At 39.8% G+C, this 23,989-nt stretch overlaps 2 protein-coding genes across 2 annotated transcripts in view; one reads left to right on the forward strand and one right to left on the reverse strand.

Moving 5' to 3' along the window:
• Positions 1 to 1,709: 1,709 nt before the first annotated feature.
• Positions 1,710 to 4,369, reverse strand: LOC128892623 (aladin-like). Its single transcript, XM_054153152.1, has 5 exons — positions 3,611 to 4,369; positions 3,424 to 3,541; positions 2,892 to 3,361; positions 2,492 to 2,816; positions 1,710 to 2,416 (listed from the first exon to the last, which is right to left on the reverse strand). Exons 1-5 carry the CDS (start codon positions 3,967 to 3,969, stop codon positions 2,105 to 2,107), a joined length of 1,584 nt encoding a protein of 527 aa, XP_054009127.1. The 5' UTR covers positions 3,970 to 4,369; the 3' UTR covers positions 1,710 to 2,104.
• Positions 4,370 to 5,634: 1,265 nt separating this feature from the next.
• The window catches only part of LOC128896348 (uncharacterized), a 41,008-nt gene continuing 22,653 nt past the window's right edge, over positions 5,635 to 23,989 (forward strand). Inside the window, exon 1 of the mRNA XM_054159711.1 lies at positions 5,635 to 5,976. Coding sequence (XP_054015686.1) covers positions 5,922 to 5,976 — 55 coding nt within the window. The 5' untranslated portion in view covers positions 5,635 to 5,921. The remainder of the gene's footprint in view (positions 5,977 to 23,989) is intronic.

The raw sequence follows: 23,989 nt of genomic DNA on the forward strand, positions 1-23,989 counted from the left end.
CGGGACACATCTGCGCGCACGTCTATCGTCTCCCTTTTTCGTGCTTCTCTTCAATTCGTTTATAACTCGTCTCTTTTTTTTTTTTGTTACCCTAGCTCAGCTTAGATTCCTGGAACGATGATGTTTCAAATTGTTGCGGTGCCCCGCAGTTAATTGCCGTACCTTTTCGGGGTTGTCAACATTTTATGGAAGCCACCAGACCTTCGTCGTGACTATGTTCTGTTTTTTTTAGTAAACTAGACTTTCTTCTCTCTTCCGTCCTCTACTTAGGTTAGAATTTGTCAGAATTGTCAATTTGCCAATAGGCTGCCAGACACCGGCATTCCTTTGAGACTTTGTAGGAATATTTCGAGTCGAGGTGTAGCAAACGGAGTGAGAAGCAGTGAGACGGACAGGGGCGAGGGGGTGCTTGGGCTGATCTTTCGTCGGTCGAACCCCGAGAATCGGGTGCAGGGCAAAAAATGTAAAACCAGCTGCCGCACACGCGTCACTTATTAACAACAGCTTCTTCGCGCGCACACATGAGGGCAAGTCGTTCACTCCTTCCTCCTATTACAGCCTACTATTATTTCACCGACCTCCCCGTAACTCCTCCTTTCGCTGCCTTTCAGACTTTCACGCAAACGTAAACTACGTCTGATATCGCTTCCATCGGGATCCTCGACTTCTACTTGCATCCAAGGATCGGTAGCCAAGTATGATTTGAAATTCAAGGGACAGTCGAAGCCTAATCGAGCCACATCGAGCCTCAAGTGGTACATTAAAAGGGTATAAGTTAAAAAATTAATGTCTTCCAGGCGTAACCGTTGCACATTTATGTTATTCTTTCAAAAAAAGGATGCAACAGAATGCTTCATACATATATATGTGTATAGTTCAACTGCCTAATTGAAAATGCATTGTTATGATCCGAAAGCGATTCTCGCGACATTATCTTTCAAGCTGTTGCTCTCGGTTTCTTCTAAGCCACGCATACAGAAGCATTTTCCATGCGTCCTCCTACTCACCCCTTGCGTATATACACACGCGCGTGCATCTTGACTCCTGCTCGAACGTACACACATGCTTCCACGGTTGCATCTTATGGTCGGGTTATACGTCATATTACGGGTAGATAAGTGATAGAGTGGCACATGTGGCCTGCCAGCCCTCTATGCTTACATTATACATACTATACCCGTTCTCGGCCACGCTTTTTTGCCCAGGCACCTGTCAACTCTGTCCGTACCATAGTCACCGCATGTGTACGACTGCCATTAAAATAAATATACTGGAAAAAGGATTTCGATCGTGCACCCCATACGGATGCAATAACAGAAAGACAGGACGAAGGGGAAAAGATAGGTACGTTAACGAACGTTTAATCGGTGGATGCTCTTACATCATTTCAAATGTACCTTTTATTTCGTTTAACAAGTGTCTCCATTTCTAACACCAATTTTTAAAAAAAAAGTTACATAAACACGTTGCTCGAATTTTCACAATCTTTTGTTTAACAGAGTTAGCATCGCCAATTAAAAACGCTACGTTCCATTTATGCAGAGTGATTCGTTTCTCTGAAAATTGACAAGTAACGTGTCAAGCGAAAATGATGAAGTACGTTTGAGAAATATATATTTAGGACGGGGGATTTCTAGAACGATGGAGCGATTAATTTGTGTTTGAAGTTGCATCGGTGTGGGTATAGCAGACAGAACGTATTGGCGTACGTGTCGGCGTTCAGCATTCGGTCAAGTGACGTAAAAATAGAAAGACGTGCGCTCTGCATGTGACTTCGTATAATTAGGTACCGAACCCGAGCCGTCGCGTTGTATATCCCATACGTTAGAAAGCTAGAACATTAGAGAACCTAACACGGGACCAACGATTTTTTCTTTCTTTCTATAAACACGCCAACGAATTGGTTATGAAATTTTACACATAATTTCATAATCAATCGTAGCGTAGAACTCCGAAAACATCCTCGTACAATTTATTATTCTCTCATTTAATAAAAATATCTTCACTCTCACTTCAATGATATATATATATATATACAAATATTAGAAAATGTATAAAAAATGGGTAGATCGAACTTTTGTAGGTTTTCAACTTAATATTAACCTTAACTGTAAGTAGCATTGAAATCGACATTGAATGTATCGTTTCTCATTGAAAACGAGTGCGTCGGCAATGAGTAAGTTGTGTTCGCGAGGGGTGCAGTCTCTTTCTCCACTATAGGAAAATGTTGTACCCGACCACTGCTCCAAGCGATCGTTAAACAAATTACAGGAGACGAGCTGTCACACTTTTGGTAGAAATTCATGCAATTTGGAACTTCTCCGAGAAATCCTTCGATCAGGCAGGCAGGTTTAATGTCGACTACCTGCGACATGTTTCCTACTTTCGTTTTAACTAACGCGATACAGGGACTGTCCTAAATAAGGATAAAGTTTATTAGAATCTCTTGTTCAAGATTTTCGATCTTATCGGATTTGTAAAAAAATCGTACCTGGAAGATTATGGCGAGATATCTTCCCGTAGGATCCCACTCCATTGCAACTACTCTTCCACCAACGGAAATGTAATCATCGTCCGTCGAAAAACTGACTCTTGTCAAGTCTATTAGAGGCCCAGCCATTTTGGCATCGTTGATAGACGCTTTCTTGACATCAAAGATATTTTCTTGCAATGGAAGGGAAAAAACTGTTGCTGACTCTTCGTTAGACGCAAATAATAGAGTCAAATTTGGGCCAAAACATGCAGCTGCCACACGACCATTAGGCACCGTCCATTTATCCGCATGCCATAATGTTGCCACTCCGGTATTCCAAACTCTACGAACAGCAATTAATACACGAGGTAATGGAATGTCGTATAGAATTAAAAAACGCATACAAAGGTCAGCATACCTGAATATATTTCTACACGTAGCCGCGAACAATTGAGTACCACAGGAGGACCAACGCGTGAAGCACAAGCCACCACCTCCCACTCGCCGCAAAGGAACACCTTCCCTCTTAGAAGTATCCCAAATAATCATATTCGTATCCGCTGGTGAACAAGATACCAGCAAATCACCTTGTGGATGCCATGTAACACTTGTAACAGGTGCATGATTCCTCTGCTTCAGTAACACAGCATGACTAAGAGAATTACTGGCTGCACCTAATTCTATTGTCCAAATCAAGACACCACCGTGACATGCTACCGCCAATTCCTTGCCAGCAAATGGTCTCCAACTGATGCAGCAGACTGATTTCTGAGCGCTATGTCTTAATATTGGCACTGCTGGCAATCCTTGAGAAAAGATGCGTATACGATCATCCCTTGTGACCACTGCTAATCGTGTGCAATGAGGATGCCAAGAAAGACATCTAATCTACAAAGTAACGCAGGCATGAATTATATGTCACACAATAGCTTTATGTATAAATTTCTTACAAGCGACGAGTCCCAATCTCTCGTTTGAACAACATCTGCAACAGACCCCGATCCGCTAGTAGGTAGAATCTCTCTTTGATATATTCCTTTGTCCATTAAGTCTAGTACCCATTTAAGCCTGAAATCGAAAAGGTAAAATTACCTTCTCTAAGCAGTTAGGAGTCATTTTTAAGATCATTGTCGGAACCTTGTAGCTATCCAATGTACAACTGTCGTAACCTCCTCTGAGTCTGTGGATGCAGCGAGGCAAATTGCTTCGGCCAATCCTTTTTCTCTCCACACGCTGGCAATTTTTTTAAAGATACTGTCATGAACTGGTAGAAACAAATCGCCAGAGCACATGGTGCGAGCGGTTTCACGTGTAGCGAGAGTATCTGGAGCAATTGATACCTCAGGATACTCACGCACGTATTTGGCGAATGGTTGTAAATCATGCTGTAGATCTTCGTAATCGCAATAATGCACTGTATCTTCTATTAATCCAACAGACGTTGGTTCATCGAAAGAAGGTGAATTGAAGTCGTGTAGCGACAATATTTTCATCATCTTTATAAATTGTACAAGAACTCTACTTAATTAACCTACGAAAACAAAACATAAAAGACTAAAGCTTTTTACTCGTTGTGTCGTACACGAAGTAATACGTTCACGCATCGACAATTTTTTCTTAAAAAATGTATGTACACAAATGTCGGAACGAACACCGCGTGGAAAGAGGTTATGTTGGTTATGTTAATAACAGCTGTATATAACTTCGCAGTAGGAAAGCATATTTAGTTTTATTTCATTAGATTCATTTGAATTTTTCTCATTCAATTAACAAGATTAAAGATAATGTTTGTTGGAGCTATAAAATCATATAACAATGACAATAGACTAAGCAAAGTCATTTATTTTCTTCGATAAATTCATCTGTACGCAAAATTGTAAAGTAATCAGTTTACGGCAGGCAAGATTTTTTATTTTTCCTTATATTTTTCTTCTTCATTTGTTATACTATGACTACATCTGTAACTTTTGTACATTCTGTACATAAGATTGTATTTGGACTTTGATAATTTTGCCTGCCATAAATTAATCTCTGTATGTTTTTTTATAAATGAATTTACCAATAAAGGAATTAACAATAAGGTCGAAGCATATAAATCATTATTATTTAATTCTTTATTGGATATTCAATTTATTAGTATGTGTATATAATGTTAGTACTATAAAACGCATTAGTATTATTGTTATAAAATATCATCTGTGTTGTACTGCGAAGCCGGATAAAATGGCGTGTAAGAGTTTATACCGATCACCATGGCGACAACCAATAACGGGACGGTAATCATCGACCAATCCACGCGTGCGTTATCTGGCCGTCGTTTGAAACATTTGAACAGAAAAGAGAAATTTCGAGTCGATTCTATGACCAAAAGCTCAAATGACATTCCATGATTGTGTGATCACGTTGTACGGTTTGCCATAAACAATTTGTAAAGGCGCATCTCTGCGGAGGAATTCGCTTCATAAACGAAAAATCCAACAAGAAACCCGACGTACCACGGGACGCATCGAAGTTGACAGAGGCTTAACCAGGGGCGAAGCTAGCCGAGAGCTAACGAAACTTCAACTTGGAACATTTAAGTCGAAGGGTTTATCGAAGGGCCTAATTTATTGGCTTTTAATTTAAGTACTATTCAGAATCATAGAAGAGAAACCTTTGTTCTTGAAAAATGGTAAGATTCGTGTAAATAATCAGTTTCGTTATTAGTCTGTATGCTAGTCAAAATTGAAATAATAAACAAAAGGAACTAATTTTAAATAAATGGTTCCTATACAAATACTTATTTCTAGACTGCGGATTTTTATGCGTTTATAGGAAATTTGAATATGCATGAAACTACAAAATGCACACAGTATGCAATAATATAAAAAAATATTGAAAGTAAAGTTTGTATTGTAATATTTGCAGGGTAAAATGAATTTTAATGGAAAAGTATTTTGCATAAAGATCCGCAGTCTACTTATTACACTGACTGTATTTCGATGATGCTAACATTTATTGTGAATTGTTTCAGAGAGTAATGGTGTGGAAAAGGGCGAGGAAAAGGGGCCCTCGCTAGCGATTGACCCGTGGCCCGGCGCGTCTCGATCCGGCAGTGGAGCGGTGGTGGGGAAACAGCGAGGGCAGGGTGGGGAGTGTAAGGGAGAGGTAAGGTGGGGACAGCAGTGTGCGGTCGCTATTCGTGCGGCGCGGATTACGTATTCGGGTTGTCTTCTGCTACGGGCAGGCCTCGTTCGTTCGGGAGTTTCGTTACAAAGCTTCTTCTTCTCTCTGGAAGATCGCGGGATACATTGATCGTAGAGTCGTTAAGATGCTACCGCGAAGGTAGTGGCGATAATTCGTCGCGTTCGACATGATTCCGGTGGAGCTTTCGTCCTAGAAAGTCGGCCGAGATCGGTGGGAAGACGAGAGACAGAAGGGAGGAGGACCAGCTCGGTCTTCGCAAGAGATGGGCAAGAAGGGTTCTAAGCGGAAAACTCGATGGAGAACTCTCAGCATTGGCGGTGAGTGGTTGTCAATCGAATTCATTACCGAATACGCCAACTGTCCTTTCCCGAGCATGCTTTCGCAAGTTCTGGAAAGAATGTCCCTGAGCGACGTTCAATGTTACTCGATCAAATTGCGTTTCCACGCTGGTAACGTTATTGCCCGGCTACGTAACACGCAATTTCGACAGACGGTGAAATACGTTAAAAATTCTAGTCTAATCCGAATTCCACTCAGGGCATTCTCTTACAGTGTACGTCCCCATGGTCACGCGTTTCGACTAGTCCATTGATCTGATACGAGAAATACCTATCCTCGCTGTATCACGATCGCAAATCGGCGTTCGAAAAAATATCTAATTCACGACAAGTCGGACACTGTGAATTCTGAACGCGTACGAACTACGCGAAAGTAGTCTCTCGTTTAATTTTGCGAGCGATTGTTGCAAAAAGTAATTACTGCCAACTTCGCGACGCTGGAGTTCTGTTTGAAATTGCCATTTTGTCGTCTGCTTGTTATCGAGCGTGCGACTCGATCTGCCCCTCGACACCGCGTGACGCGAGTGTCTTTTGACGACGAGTAACGTTCGAGAACGCCTTGGATGGTCTCGACGTTCGTGCATGTACCCTCGTGTAGTGTTAAGCAGTAGACAGAGATAGATAAAAAAAATGAAAACATGTTTCGACGATAAACAAGGGCACGGAAAGGTATCGTCGCGCGTACCAGCGTGCGTGGTCAGTTTTAAGGTCGATTCAGACTGTACGACACGGACCGTCACGTTCCGGCAACGACACATAAGGGCGACACACTGTTCCCGTTGACGGAACGTTCGGGTCGGTGTCTGTTAAGTGTGAATAGTTCCATGAAAACGCGTGTTTTAATGTTTTGTCGTGACGGTCCGTGTCGTATAATCTGAAATCGAGCTTTAAGGTCTATTTACACATATCCGTAACGTGTCAGTTCCGTATTCGTTCAGTTTCGTAATGTTCCATTAGTGTCGGTGATTTTAAATATTCTTCTGTTGTTTTTGAAAGGGCATGTTCACACACGTCCGACACCGCTCCGTGACGTTATTGATACGGTACGGATACGGAACTGCCACGTTACGGATATGTGTAAATAGACCTTTATCCGGTGATTGCGCGTGATATTAGAAACGAAATCGGCTGTTCTGTCCGGGACCGAGCTGTTTCCCAGCCGAGCATCGATCCATGCACCCTCCATGACTTTCCTCCTTCGTTGCAACGTGCCTGTCGAGCTGGAGTAAGTGCTCTACACGCGACCTTACGTACCCGTCAAGCTGATTCTCATAGAAACTCTCCCCCTCTCGCTCTATCTATCTTTTTCCTTCTCGGTCGGTCGTCGAAGGTGTATCGCCATCGTCGATGACCCCTCGCAATATACGCTGCTTCCATCTACAGGGTGTCCCAAAAATGTTGTAGTTCCTTGAAATGGGTGATTCGGGAGGTGATTTGAAACAACTTTTTTCTTAGCGAAAATATTGTCCGAGGCTTCGTTGAAGAGATATTAACGGAAAACACTGGCCAATCAGAGCGCGCGGATATCGTTAGCGCGGCCGTGGTAGCGAAGGCTACGCGCTGAGCGGCCGCGTCCAATGTCCTTCGATGCACGTCGAGTCACTTGTTCGCGTACAAGCGCCGGCCGCTCAGCACATAGCCTTCGCTACCGCGGCCGCTCCAACGGTATACGCGCGCTCTGATTGGTCAGTGTTTTCCTTTAATATCTCCTCAACGAAGCCTCGGACAAGATTTTCACTAAGGAAAAAGTTGTTTCAAATCACCTCCCGAACCACCTCTTTCAAGGTGTTACAACATTTTTGGGACACCCTGCATACACGGCACCGTGACATATCTATCGTAAATTCCGCGCCGCAAAATCTCCGCGTTTCGCCTCTCTATGCCCTCGTGTCGCTCGAACCTCGTCTCCGGAGGCATTTTAGAGGGTGCTTTCACCTAGACGACGATTCCAGATAGAGTTAGGATCAGCGATAGGCAAAAAACCATTGGCTTCGAATAAATCAGAAATTTGCCGATGTATTTGTCTCGTTTCCTCTTTTGAACATTTTCCAAAGGTGTTGCATTGCAAATAGATTTCCTTTTTATTATCGATATTAAACACACTTCCGATTTGTACGCGATATATTTTTGCCCCGTGATTTTCATTCGTAGTTTCGAGGGGAGGGAATATATTCCGCGCATGATCATCGGACCATGTTGTATCAATTCGAGGTTAGGTTAGTCGGAAAATAAGAGTTCTTTAAAAGTAAACGTTTAGAACAACGTCGCGTTTCACATTGTTATCGTAGACGTTTACAGTTTGCCCTCTCTATCTCGTATTTTTCCAAAGTCTCTTATTTACGTTATTTAGATCAACGTTTATCGGACTATCACGTGTTATCTTCTCCCGAGAATATTATATGGGGGATCGTAGTCTAAGCAGATACAAGGTCGAATTCTATCAAATATGTTCCTCGAATTTATCTACGCCCGAAATATTTACTCGATTCGTTCCACGTGTAATTAAATCTAACATAGGACACGTATTTATTTTCCATTTGGGGTATGCTCGTCGCATTTTCTTGGAATCTGATTTTCGCGTAAAATGAGTTTTCGTAATAAGGATTATTATGATCGTGGGCTAAACCAAGGCTCGGCCGGCGTAAATAGTATACGTAGGTCACGAATGTCGACGCAAACATAAACATAGGCGAAGCAGTGGTCCGCGAGGTATCGCGTGTCAAAATACACTCGTTAAACACTGGATGTTCTTCCCAATGATCTTGAAACGTTGATCAACTACCGTTAGAGCGTTACAATACCACGTTCGGTAAGAAGAAGCGACCTCCCTGTGTAATAATCGTACGCGTTTTGTCGCTGTTTTATTCTTATAACTGGAACGCGTTCGGTGATGTTGCGTAATAGACTTTTCATGCATCGAGGTTAAACGATTTGCTTTGAAGAAAATAATTATTACATAACGGGATTGAATTTTTTAAAAATATCAGAGTATAGGGAATGATGAAACAAAACTTTTTTATATTTACAGTTTATTCATGGGACCCTTAGTTTCGATAATAAATATTGGTGAAGTTGGAGGTTTGTTGGAAAAATTGAATTTCAGGAAAAAGGTCTTTTAATTTTTCAATTTTTATCTCTGAAACTAAATGTCCTATGGATAAACTGTACAGATAAAAAAAGTTTCGTTTTGTCGTTCTCTATAAGGTAATTTTTTTTTTAATTCGATTGGTCTACTGTTGTTTCTGTTTTCTTTAAGACAACAGTAAGAGGACCAGGTCACTACGAGATGTCAAGTAAAAAGTCTTTTAATTTTTCAATTTTTATCTCTGATACTAAATGTCCTATGGATAAACTGTACACATAAAAAAAGTTTCGCTTTGTCGTTCTCTATAAGGTAATATTTTTTTTAATTCGATTGTTCCACTGTTGTTTTTGTTTTCTTTAAGACAACAGCAACAGGATCAAATTACTACGAGATCTCAATTAAAAGATCTCTTCTAAATTTTCAGGTTAAACCATTTTGTTAGAAGAAAATGATTATTATGTAACGGGATTCTTTAAGATAAAATTTTATTTTCCGTTATGGTCGCTCTATTTCTACGACGACGAGAGATAATTAGCTGCGCGATGATTATAAATATAGGCAATTAGAGGCATGTGGCGCCACTAGTATTCGTGCTCGCCGCGTGCTAAAACATCGCTATTTAGTTAAACCTGTAACAAAGCGTTCGAAGTAGAAGCTAAACGGTTTAATTCACCATTGTTGGACCGTTATTAATATTTCATACACGCGGAAACTTATGGAAATCGAATGCTGAATGCATTATTTTAATAAAGTTGCTAGATGATTATTTATACACCGTACTTATATATAGGGTGATGCATAAATAGCAGACCTAATGCAATCGATATGTAGATATGAAAGTACGAAGAAGCGTTCAAGGCAAAAGCTGATCGGTTTAATTTAATAAAATTGTTAGGCGATTATTAACGCGTTCTACTTGCGAGAAACATTTCGAGCTATGTGAAAGCTATAGAAAATCATAGCATTTCGTTTGTAGTAGATTGTAGTAACAATAGTTTCGTTTATAGTTTCATGAATTAATAATTAAAAAAAAAATTAAAAAAAAATGGTCATCACCCGACATTAATATTTTTTAAATCTGTTTTTTTCCTATTCTTTAGAGTCGTTTGTACCCGCCTGTAACGCTTTTCGTTTCGTTTCTACCTCAATAGTTTAAATTTTACAAGCCGTTGTTTATACGCGTAAGAGAGAAGTTCGTCAATTTTCAAGATTTTAAAAATTTCGAATGTCTGGTGCTGGCCATTTAAAAAATTTTGTTTAATTACCGATGAAGGTACAAATATTGTACCTTCAATAGGTGCACTATTGGTGCTACAATCAAGTACAAACGAAATACTATCAATTTCCATTAAAAAAAAAAAATTAAAATAAAAGTTAGGTGCTGGCCATTTAAACAATTTTTTTTAATTATTAAGTGATGAAGGTACAAACGAAATACTATCATTTTCTATAAAAAAAAAAATAATTAATTTTTGAAAAGTCGGGTGCCAGGTTCACATAGCTAACATTTCGAGTTCTCCGATTCCGTTTTATCGGCTAGCATAACCTCCGGTCTCGGTGCCTCCCGAAAATCGTACGTTTGTCAGCAATCTCCCTTGACATTCAAGATCTTTTTTCGCGACACATTCGTGCCGGGCTGGGAGGGTAGGGAGGGTCAAAGATCCTCGCGGAAAGAGTGGGCGGAAGTGGGTGGTGGGATGAGAGCGAGCAAATCAATAGGAGCAGCCGTCGCGCCTCGATCGTCGTCGTGCTCGAACTTCGAAATGAACGCTACCGCGAGAGATAGATACGGGAAACACGCTATCATCCCACAGACAGGTCCTGTACAGACGTCTGGGGGACATAATGGGAATGCTTCCGAGGAGCTGAAACTTCGCCAGCTAGCGTTATTGTCGAGTAAAAGTGTATGGTAATATCGTTAGGGAAGGGAACGAAAGGTGAAAGTCGTTTCGGAATAGATCGGTTCTGGTTATTGTGACCAACACGGAAATGAAAACTTACAGGTCCTCGATCATAGATTCAACGACAATGGTTGAAAACTGACTTACTAGGAAAGGCGAAACTAATTTATTATTAACGCAAAACTGATGTTATAGCTCAGCAAATCAATGTAATCAAACGGAAAATGTATCCATACTCGCTCACTTCCGTTTCATTACATTTCAAAGTGAAAAACGAAACCAGAATGGTTTTCAACCATAAAATGGTACCGTGTGTACGAGGTGCCATTTCAAAATTATCCGAAAGTCTTTCCTGCCGAAGGAGAATTCATCCCGGGTCGATTCGACGAGCGGAAAATTTCACTAAGGCTATGCTTCACGAGATTTCAAGATTATCAAAATTTTTTGTAACGGAACAGTACAAAGATCAACATACAGTTCGAGAAGTTATCGTTTCCTCCAATGGTACACTTTTTCACCAGGCAGAAGTGTTTGAACATTTCATTTTCCGTGCCGAAGTGTTTCAGTTTCGTCCGCGTGCAAAGTTGCAGTAAAAATGAAACCGTAGAAAGAGCGGTGCCGTTAATTTTGCCTCGCGAGGAGTGCGAGTAAAATGTGGTAGAACGCAATCTCTGCAGCCAGTAGTATGGGTCAATCGCTGAGGCAACGCCATGGATTCAGACACGGAAATACCATGAGTCTACCCGGAATAATCGCAAATTTCCCCTATGACTTTTCTGACAAAACTATCCGTTTCTGTGAAGCTTATAATGTAATATTGTTTTTCCATTCAAAGCACCAGTCGAAATATTTAAAGAAAAAGTACAGTACTTTAAAAGCATACGCTTAAAGAAATATCGAAGCAATATACAGAACGTGTATATAAACCAGAATTAAAATTGTTTGCGTTGATATTGTATTATTATTCGCCTCAAATGTATGCATGGACATGAACAAATCTTACACGTAGACACATACTAACCCTTTGCACTCGAGAGGTGACTGAAAGTCACCATTAGGTTTTGCGCAGCAAATCTACAATACCTATAATACCTTCTTTAGGTTTAATTTCATTGGACCTCTTAGTGTCGATAAAATGATTATCGGCGAGGTAAAGGTAACCTTATTCCCAAATCTAGATAGCTTAGAATTCATAGCAATAGAATGCTAAGAAACATCTCGAGTTGCTGGCAGATACCAGAAAAAAGGCCTCGAGTCCAAAGGGTTAATTAGCGATAGACATATTCCAAGGTATCCAAACGTCGCTATTTCTGAGTCGCCATTTTTCATAGTTCGCAAATAGATCAACCTCGAAAATTCCTGAAACTCCTAAAATTCTCAATTTTTCGAAAGTGAAACTAAGCGACACGACTTATGACACGACGAGCGGCATAGCGAGATGCTAAGTATAACATTGACAAAACTGCAGGAATGCGAACGAATATGCGTGAACGCACGTGCGCTCGAAGTTGGTCCACATTGCTCGTTACGTAACCGGCCGTGCCTCGATTCTCACCTTGCTATCGATTCTCGAATAACCCGACGCGCCGCGGAGGGTAACGGCGACGAGACTCTTTCGGAAAATTTTCGCGCACGTCCAACGTGCAACGATACCGTATTCGCTCTCGAATCGCAATTTTTCAATTGTTTTCTCGTCGGAGCATATTTTTAAGGCTAGTTTCGACGTTAGTTTCGAGGTTAGTTTAAGGGAGATGTCTGGTCCAGTTAATGTATATTTCTAATGCATATAATTTCCAGATGTAATTAATTTTTGTTATTGAAACTTTTTTTACATATAAAGGGACGTTCAAAGAAGAAAATTTGACAGTGTAGATTTCATTTGAATGTATACATGTGTATATAGATATACATACCAATTAAATCTACACTGCCAAATTTTCTTCTTTGAACGTCCCTTTATATTGGGTTGTCTGGAAAGTCCATGCGGATTTTTGATAGGTGGCGCAGGTCTGAATATGTCGAAATTGCTGAAAACAAATAACATGTACGTATATGTACATTCCTTAGAAGGTGGAAAGGTTGTGGAATAAAATGGTACCTAGGTAATTCAATAAATACATTAATATATACACAAATATAATACACAATTCAAATGTGCCTTTGAAGTTTTCTTATAAAATGGCATGAACTTTCTGGACAACCTAATATGTAAAAGAAAAAGTCTCAATAACAAAAATGAATTATATCTGGAAATGATATGCTTTAGAAAAATATATTAGCTGGACCAGACTCCCCCCCTTAAGGAATCACGTTAGGTTAACGATACATTAAGAATTAGACCGTAACAGAAACGCCTGCCTCGTTATTTATGAACAGTAAAATTAACACTTTATCTACCTACCTATATCTAGCTATTTAGAAACAGTCTTTAATTCCAAAAAAAATGTTCTATAGTAGCATATGCCAATCTAGGCCGACAATACTTCCTCCATACTGTTACTGGGTACATTGTAAGCAGACAACCATCAGCACAGTAAATAAATTCGCTAAAATAGAAATAGAAAAGCTAAATACTAGGAAAGCCTATAAATAGGCTTTCGGTAAATAAAGTGCGAGGGTAATTGATTCGTGTCCCGTAAAATATGAAAGTCCGGGCGAGAAAAGAAAAACCACCGCAGTGAACGTGTCGATTGATTCGATTAAAAACAAGCTTCGAACCGGTACTGGTTCATAAGCCAAGGATTACTTGTTTTTCTACGCTGCACGTATTGCTATACTCAATACCTTCGACTGTTTTTACATTTATCTATGTACATTATTTAGAAAGTATGATTTAATCAGATTAACGCGATGTACGAATCGATCGAACGTGGGAAGTGATCCACAACGTCGCGTGCATCTTCGGAAAAATTTGAAACGCTGTTCCGACGGACTCGAAATGTTCCAGAAGCAATTTCGCGATCCGAACCGAGTCTCTCCTAGTAGCACGAAATATTGAATACATATCTATCCAATATTAAAAAGAGATTGAATCGTTTGCGAAACTGCGGCCGCCGATCTTTCCGTTGAATCGGTTTGCGCGCGACGCAGTAACGTTTCTGCATCGTCGTTGCACGTGTCGCGGATCGTAGACCTTCCTGGCGTTCTCGTGGATTACATAACGAACCGCTGGGGATCCGCCAGTAATAAAGCGTGGCTTTACACGCGTTACGGTGTGTCGCGATGGACAGAAATGTGCGTGTCGTGTGTGTCGTGCACGGCGTTGCGTCAACTGAACTCTAGTTTCGTCGTATTGGGAAGATTTAGTGTCTGTGACCTGTCGCTTTCACCCTGACGATTTTATTTTCTTGCCGTCGTAGGGACGAAAAGAGGGATTAAACTTGCTCTTAAAGTTAGTGGTTATAACGTTTCACGAGTGGTAGGAAAAGTAACGCTCAACTAATTCGTTTCTCAACAGTTGTACTTTCAACGGGGCTTGTAACTCCGTTTCTCGGACCTAGCGTAAAAATTGTCCAATGAAAGTTGGAGCTCAGAAGGTTAAACTTGTCGAAGACAAAGTAGAAAATAAAACACGCGAAGACAAATCGAAAGTATCTTATAGCGAAAAGCTCTCTATTTTTATACACGTGTTCACGGTGTACTTTTCTTGATGTTTTTTTATCGTCGACTTCCAGTGCAAGACATACAATTTCGTTCCGTTTACACGACGCGGGATGTAGGTTGAAAACAACTTTGGTAGTAGGTTGTATTTTTCCAAGCGTGGGAGAACGCTATACCGAACCGAGTCTCCCTTAGTAGAACAAAATATTTCATTCATATCTGTCCAATATTAAAAAGAGATTGAATCTCATTTTACTATTTAAATATACACGTGATGTTCATTCTAATGTAGAACAGAATAATTTTTCCCGGAATATAAAATACATATTTATTTGATATTCGCAACAAAATATTTTTTCAGAATGCACAATACATATTTGATATTAGTTGATATTCGCAACAGTATATTTTTTCCCCGAATAGAGGATTTCTAATTAGGATAGGATAAATTAAGAATAAAATAGGATATAATTAGGGATAGGATGGAATAGGATAAATTAGATTTTCTAACTCATTCGCGTGTGAATAAAGGGCGAAGTACCGTTGATAGCGAGTGCGGGGAAAGCCGGTGCACGTGGGAATGCAACGTCTGAGGTCGTGCGCGCAAAGTGCCACAGACGCGTCTGCTCCGTAAATATGTGTGAAAACTGCGTGCGGAACGAGCCGCCTCGAGTTCAGGTTATGAATAGCACGTGAGTGACCACGAGGTCCCCCGTCACATGCACAGCCATTCGGCTTTCGAATCATTCGGCCGTCACGAGACGTTTATACTTAACTTCGAGCGGTGTTCCACGCGACACGCAAACGGGGGAATCCCGCGCTCTGTGGACGATAGAGCGTGCGCCGTTTTCGCGTTTTATGACGCCAAAATTTCGACGCGTTATCGCACCAGTATTTACGCCACGGAACAATGCGACACTTTATCCACGGTTGCGGTTACACACATAATTAAACTTTGTTATATCTTTTATCTTCGTAACGTCAGTATTCGTCAATTGGACTCGTCTCGTGTTCCTTGTATTTTCTATTGCATTCCTACTTCCTACTACATGTATATATTTATATATGTATTTATTTATGTATATGTATATATGTATTATATATTATTAATAACATATATTTATATATTATATATTACATTATCATATATATTATATTATTAAATATATTATATATTATTATTATTATTACTATATATTACTATTATATATTATTATTTCTATTTTGTTGAACATCGGTTCCTCTCCATCGAAAATATAACCTGGCTCCAGCGAAATAGGGGCCCGAAAGTAGCGAATTTGTTTTCGTGGTTTCTCCCCACCTTGCACCGAAAGGTTGAAGAACTTTTGGCGGTTCGCCAAATTTAACGTCGCCGGACTCTTGCTGCTTCTATCGACGCGCTCCTCTTTTGCGCTTTTCTGTTTGCATAGCTTCGACGTCTAATTTCAATTCAGAAATTGCTCCTCCATTGCCAATCGAACGTGCAGCGGCGCGTTTGACGTCGAGCCGTGTATTTCGTTATGTTTAACCAACAATAATTATTTAGTCTTCGAAGGAATGGTAACTTGGTTCAGTCCGTCGTATTTCGTTCGTTTGTTTGACAGGCGACGCAATCAACTTTTAACGTCGCACAAGGAATGTCAATTCCGACGTGCGGTTTCTCGAAAGCGTTACATGAACGCGAAAGTCATTTACGAAAGACGCCGTCCGTAAAGTTTCTAACCGTAGAATTTTTTATAAGTGCAACGTAAGTGCACCTATATTTTGATTCGTATTTCATTTTAAATTGACGCGAATGGTATTTGAATTTGCCGCCGTGTATTCACGTTATCGTGACTATCACGCTGTTAACTTCGTGTTGCAGTGGTAATTTGAAGATAGTAATTCGTGCTACTTCTTTTTCTTCAGTTAAATTTAAAACAGAAATAGATAGAAAAATTGGCCCATGTGGGACTTGAGTCACAAAATGAGGAAAAAGTCAAAGTCCTTTCTGGGAAGAGGAAAGAAATGGAATGAAAATTTTTACCGTAAGAAAAAAAATATACATGTAGAATTGAGTAACCTCCTCCTTCTCGAAGTCGGTTAAAAATTAAAAAAATGCTGTAGAAGACGAATTGAAATATTTCTGTTTGTATTATTTTTTTCGTAAAGTTCATCCAAAAACGCACGTTTTGACAGAAAGAACGTCGAATTCGGTCAATTATTAGCAGAGTTATAGCTATTTGAAGAAAAACGACGTTTTTCTTTTGAAAAATTCACAACTTCTTTTTGGATTAGTGCAAAAATCTGCAAAAATTCACAGGAAGGTATTCAGTAGGGTACTATAGTGTAAAAAAATTTCAGCCAAATAAAAAATGGTACATTTCGATCAATTATTAATAGAGTTATAGGTATTTGAAGAAAAAGCGACGTTTTTCTTTTGAAAAATTCACAACTTCTTTTTGGATTAGTGCAAAAATCTGCAAAAATTCACAGGAAGGTATCCAGTAGGGTACTATAATATAAACAAATTTCAGCCAATTGAGAAATGTTCAGGGTCCAAAAGTATTCGAAACAGCTTGGAATGCGCCATAAAGATTGCAACAAGTGACGCAATACCGGGTAAAAGAACAATTTCGTCGAAATCGTTACCGATAACTGACCATCTTTTCAATTAGCACATTAACGTCGCCCATGATAAATACGGTGCACGTAAATATTCAGCGAAAATTGTTCCCATGTTAATTCGCACCGGGCATTTACGTCGTCCTTCGACGCGTTAACGATTATCTTCCTTCGGACGCGCGAAGCGGCGATAGGTATTTATTCAATGGTTTAATGAGCCTCGAGGAGAGCCGTAACTCACGGGTGAACGATTGCGCGAAATCAGTTGGCCGGTGTACAGTCGCCGTCCTGTACAATTGCCAACGAAAGGGTTGGTCCATTGAGTTCATTGAGCACGGTTTAGTAACACTTCTGCAAATATTTCGGCGGTGCTTGTCGCACCGAAATAGCTGCGTGGTTTTCTGGCCGCGGAAAATGTTTCTGACCTGTTCGAATTCCGTCTCGCGAGGGGATGGATTTATCGGCGCGAACGAGTTCATTAACAGCTGATGAAGCAAACTCCGAATCGAGAACGTTCGTACTTTTCCAGATTCTTTAACGCCTACTATTTGGAAACGGTCGTGGGAAAACGTATATCGTTACCTAAAGAAAGAAATCCGAGAGCCGAGAGGTTAATAAGCGTAATGAACGACATTAGGATCTTTTACCACTGGTAAAATAGAAACACGACGCGAGATCCTTTTTCAGGGGCGTGGAGTGTCACAACACGTCTTGTTCTCGCCCATATGCGGAGTCCCACAGGATCGAATTACCCATAAAGCCACCGTGGCCTATCCAGCTTTCCCAAAACACCGAAATACGTCGTATCGAGTGTCTACGACGATTATTTGTTGTTTCAGTCGGACGCCGTGATTCTCCACGGACACTTGTTCCCAAGAAAACGCGGCTGGTTTTGTTCGGTCAGATCTAGAAAAAAATCGCCTCGTTCGCAGGACGCGTTTACGTTACGCGGAACGTGAGAGTTCTTGGCTGAGCGTGTTTTCTTGACGTTCGTTCGCTTGGGAGACGGACTTTCGGTAACGAGTGAATTTGTCTACAGTGCGGGACAGAATAGTAGAACGAAAATTAATCGAAACTTGCAAAGATTGCCTAGCGTAGATCTGATATCAGCATTTGCAAAATAAATAAAGTGTATGAAAAGTAAATTTCACGAACCGTTAAGAATCCGGACGATCCAAAGTTCAAGGAGCCCAAGTGGTACTTTTATTTTTTTAAGATAAATGTATACCGATGGTACGAGGTCGCGGCGGTATGCAACTCCCGTGATTGCACGTAGGAACGCAAGTCGCCAGTCGAAGATATTGATTTACGGCCACCGAATGACCCTTAAAGAAACAATCGTATCTCGCGTTTGACAAACATCGTGTACCGTGCATCGAACGGAACGTTAAATAATTAACGGCAAACGTCTCGTTGACGAATAACCAAAAAGACGCGACCAAGGGAGTTTTTATTATATTATATACGAGCTTCTCGTTTTATATTTTTAACTAACCTAGCGCAATTTGAGAAACACTGATACAAGTAAAGCACGAAAGAATAAAATATGAGCAGATAACTGCAATCTATAATGGGAGTGCATATATGCAAAGCACGAGATACAGGTACATGCGAGCCTAATAGAATTTCTGGTTGTAAAAAGTGCACGTTACACCGGTTACGTGATTCTTTTATCTGTACATTTCTTCGTTTTGTTGCACAATGAAAAATATTGAGTTTTCTTTCTAGAACCGAGTACGATTTCTTTTTGTTCGATTTAACTTGACCGTTGATTTACGTATATTTGACAGTGGTCATTTACGATTGACAAAGAAGAAGAGAGATTTATAAGTAAACCACGCGATAACATTTTTTTTTATCGAGAAACTGACTCCAGAATCGTGTTTCTCGACCCCAAAAACCTTGAAAATCATATTTTGGGCGAGATCTAAAAATAAAAATTTTTGGTCGAAATTCGGCAAGCGGGGACCCCTTGGAATTTTCATCTTCTGCAACTATTTATTTTTTTACTTAGGAACCTCAAATGGGAATTGGATGAAATTTTTACCGAATGTCAACCTTCAAATAGGTACACATAAAAAAATTGGCGACACGCTACGAACATTGTAAGGGCCTCAAAAAAATTCATAAGCGTTTTCGAGGTTTGTGATCTTTGACTCGAATTTTGGGGGTGATAAAGCCACCCGAGTGTTTTTTAGCTTTAAACAATATTTGTTGGGCTTTAAAAGAGCTTTCCAACGCCGTGTGGATGGAGTAAATCGGTTAAGAATTGAGCAAGTTATAATCGATTCAAGTTGACAAGCCAATTTTGTGGCACGATTTTGGAGGGTCATTATAGGGAATAAAAATAATATTACCCAATCATCACGAAATTCGGCACCTGTAGGTTTTTTTGGGCGCTGAATCCGAATATGATGTTATTTTTGCTTTAAAACATTTTCCTGGGGTAGTTGAAAAATGTTGTTAGTACCAAAAGCTGTTTTTTCGGTTCTCATTTCCGGTTCTTACAGAAGTTCTGGGACACCCTGTATAATACATAATAAGCTGTTACGAGTAAACATGTTGCGAATTACGCCGTGTTTGGGCTCCTTTTAATCAGAAAAATGTCAGGAATGTGGTGCTAAAAGTTTTACAACAAACAAGTTAACAATAAAAAAGTTTCATCGTTGCATTACATTTCCTCACCAAGTAATCCGATCCCGGATCATGTTACACTGCTCGGCGATCGAAATATGCGACTCCTCGAGAGTTATACGTTCCAGTATTGACTGGTTTTCTGTGCATTTATCGTAGACAAAATTTTTGGCCCTCAGAGGCTGTAGCGGTGTTTGTAGCTACAGTACGGGCTTAGCAACCCCGAGGTACCCGAGCTAGAGGGGGGCCAGCGGACCCCAATAGATGAGAAGCAAGAGATACTGGAAACAGTATTAAAATAATGCAGGAGTTATGTAAGACAATGACAAGAAGAATGGAAATAAGCTAGTAATAAGTAAGCAGTCGTCTAATAACTTTATATAATAAGTTACACACTTTAAATAAGCGAACGAACGAACGACAAATGTGTGCATTTATGGATACCTTACTGTATCCGTTTCGTAGATGCCACTTATAGTAGTACCGAAAGGGTTAAATCGACGAAAAACGGATACCGGTAACAATTCGAAACCGGCTCGAATCGTGAAACGATACCGTGGACACGATAAGGTTGCGAAATAATTAATTCGATAGCGTTAACGGAACCGTGCAACGACAAGTTCCGATGGATGTTTCGAATAATCTAAGAAACACGCGGTACGTTATTTCTCTCCAATCGGGGCATCGACTTCGTACAGGAATTCCTCTTTCAGCCAGCAGCTGGGGGGAATCCATGCATCCTCTTTAATTTTTCACGTGCAACGGAATCGATTGAGCGACCGCTGCTCACGGAGATACATTATCGACTCGCAGTTCGTTCTTGGAGTCCCGGAAATTCTTCCATAGGGCTCAATTAACCATCCCCCTCTGCAATTATCTAGAAAAGCGTGACGCTTAGCTCCTTCTTCCCTAAAAATACTCCGATACTGTTCTCTGTATTTGTCACGAACACGTATTCGGAAAAATGAAATTTAAATGGAAAAGCTTGAAGAGAAAGTGTTGCGCTCGTTTAATTGTTTTTGGCGATGTGTGAACGCGCGCCATCGGAATACGCGTAACATAGAAACCGTTGCGCCATTTCAAAATCGTTTTCGAATAATATGAATAGAGAATGTACGCTCCGTTCTTCTGCGGCTTCTTTGCACTCTTGGGGCGTCGTGTACACGCTAGTATGTACTCGCAATTATTTTACTTTCGCGGCAATATTACCATCGAACATGCGAATTATATAAACTTTTAATGATGAAACATTAAAATTAAACGTTAAAATTAACGTTTAAATTATATCTGATAAATTAACATGCGAAAATAATTTACTACGTAATTTTACATGTTCTTTTGTCTCATAAATATTCGTACCTCTATGTCTATTAAAGAAATTTATTTAAATTGAATAATAGGTTCGATTTCAAATATACAGGGTGTCCAAATGGCCGAACTTTTAAAAGATTATATTTAAGACCCCAAAACAAACCAAAATTTACTCGACAAATATACTCGCAAACGTTTCGTTTATCAACTATTTACTTCTGAAGTTATTCTATTAGGAATTAGGAATAAATAATTTCGAAATAGTAAAATTATCTTTATTGCTTTTCAGTAATTTTTTGTGATGATTTTTAATAGTGTAGTTATTATACGTGCACTATTTTTTTACCTATTATTATTTAGTTATTATGATTTCATATATTATTCAGAATTATTTAAAATCTTTTCACAACTTTCAAACTTGTCGAACATGTATAATATAAATTAAACAATTATTTGTACTTTACTCAAGATGAAATACATTAAAGGTTCTAAATATTTAATTAACAATATAATTCGTAATTATTTAGCGTAGATGCTGTTAATTAGTATTCGTACAGGAGTCGATTCTAAATAAAATTTCATATATTTATTTTATTAGTAAATTTTAGAGGAAGAAATAATTAACCAACGTTCCTACACATTTTTAGAGTAGATTTTGCTTTGCAATAAGTAAACTGCATCTTTATGCAAAATACAATCTTCGCGAACGTGCCTAGAAAAATTGAACCTAAATATGAATTTATTCTATTCTGCAAATATTATAACATGAACTTTACTTTCAATCTTTTTTATATTCTTGAAATCAATGATCAAATCAATTTTCATATCGACGAAATCTACTTATTACACTGACTGTAGATTATAAATGTATTCGTGGATGAACTTTGCACTCAAGTATATCTATCGAACAATTTATTTGGACCCATCGAACCTATCGTTTAATTTATACAAATTTCTTCAATGAACACAAAGGGTAGGAATATTTACGGGACTGTATCTTTGTTCATCCCCCTCCGAAAAATGGGATCATCGTCCTCGGCTCGGGGGTTAAGGTCTGATGGTTCCCTTGTCTCGTAAAATAAATAAATCAGCGGCGAACATCGCGTCAGGACGGTTTCTACAACCGCTTGCATATTTCAGGGTGATTGATGGCCGAGGTCGAGAGGTATGCGGTTCCAATCAAAATATTTAATGGCCGGCGCATAGCGCGGGGCCGCGTAAATTCACTTAGCGAGACGCGAACGTGTCGATGAAGAAGCAAAAGGGGATGACGAAGGAGCTGACTTGGCAAGGCGATTGTGCGACAATCGTGCCGAAGGTGTCACGAATTCGAATCTAGTAACCTCTCCCGGTGGAGAAGGAAAGACAGCAGTCTATGTTTTCGACAACGTAGCTAGCGCGGTTCTATAATGGTCCGACGTTCCAAATCACTTATGCCCGTCCGTTCTATCCGCGAGCCGCCTTATAAGATCATCAGCCCGCTAGGACCACGATGAACGGACTTTCCTTCTCGTCGTTTTAATCGATTTTCCGTTACGAGTAACGCGACCCTACTCGCAACATATCGAGTCGAGCTTCCTTTGTGCTCGCCGTAACCGACGCTCTCGCCTAGCATTGTTCTTCGCGGGTGTTCGATTATTTCTACGCGGCCAGCGTTTCGATTAGGTGTATGCGCGAAACAGAATTATTCTAACGAAGGATTAATCCAAGGAAGGAGTAACACGTTGATCGCCATGTCACCCATATATGGGTGAATCTAATGAATCTAATGAATCTAATGAATCTAAATAAAATTCATGAATTTTGATGTAGTTACATAACTAAATACCACGATAAATGTTTCATTACCTAGATTCCGATAATTTAAATAATATTTAATCTAGGCAGAAATTTTCAAGAATATTTGTTTGCCAGTCAGCGTATTAAATACCGAAAGTTCGAATACTGTTTGGAAGAAGGAATTCGAACGAACGGAAGTAGTATCAGAATGTTCGATTCAGGTCAGACTCTGCTGTAACGCGAACCGCGGATCGTGAAATGTAGTTCCTCCGGTACAATTTTCATTTGCCTCGGTTGCATAACCGCGCGATAATAAAAACGACGCACGGTTTAATTCGTTTCGCAGTGCCTCTTATTGTTTCGACTCGACGGCTCGAGCTAATCGCAGATTAGAAAAGCTGAACCGGAAACTCTACGATTCAGGAATGGCCCCGGTCGACACTTCGATGTTACCTTTGTTCGAATACGGTTTGGATATTGGAGATTTATTTAGTGTGCAGAACTGGGGATGGGATCGAACCACTCGTGGGTGAAATGATTGTTATGTTCAACCGCTACATGTATCGTACTACCCGAGGAGAAACATTCCGCTACAGTAACCAATTTTTAGGGTAGCGATAGGTTTAAACGACTCACTCGAATAGAAACAGATATCGAGTCTATTTTCGGCTCGTTATCTAGAGACAATTCATTTATTTTGGCTACGAGATCGACGGTGATAAAATACCAGAACTTGGATAAGATATTAAAAATTGAATTGAACGGGTTTAAATCGATTGGCTACTTCAATTTTGGAATCGAAACAAAGGTTCAGAAACATTTTTCTATGAAATAAGTTGACTTATCGTTATCTCGGATCTAATTCAGCACACGTCGAGCACGCGAATCAATGGTGCCACTAGCTGTTTGTTTAACCCTCTGACTGCGAAGGGCGTACATGTACAAGAAATGGGCTCAGAGATAGGTTTATGTTCGGTAAATCAATTTTTAAAAAATATTAGATTATAAAGGATGATGAAACAAAACTTTTTTATATTTACAGTTTATTCACGGGACGCTTAGTTTCGATAATAAAAAT

This window comes from Hylaeus anthracinus, unplaced genomic scaffold (assembly GCF_026225885.1).
Source record: "Hylaeus anthracinus isolate JK02 unplaced genomic scaffold, UHH_iyHylAnth1.0_haploid 0, whole genome shotgun sequence".
Lineage (NCBI taxonomy): Eukaryota > Metazoa > Arthropoda > Insecta > Hymenoptera > Colletidae > Hylaeus > Hylaeus anthracinus.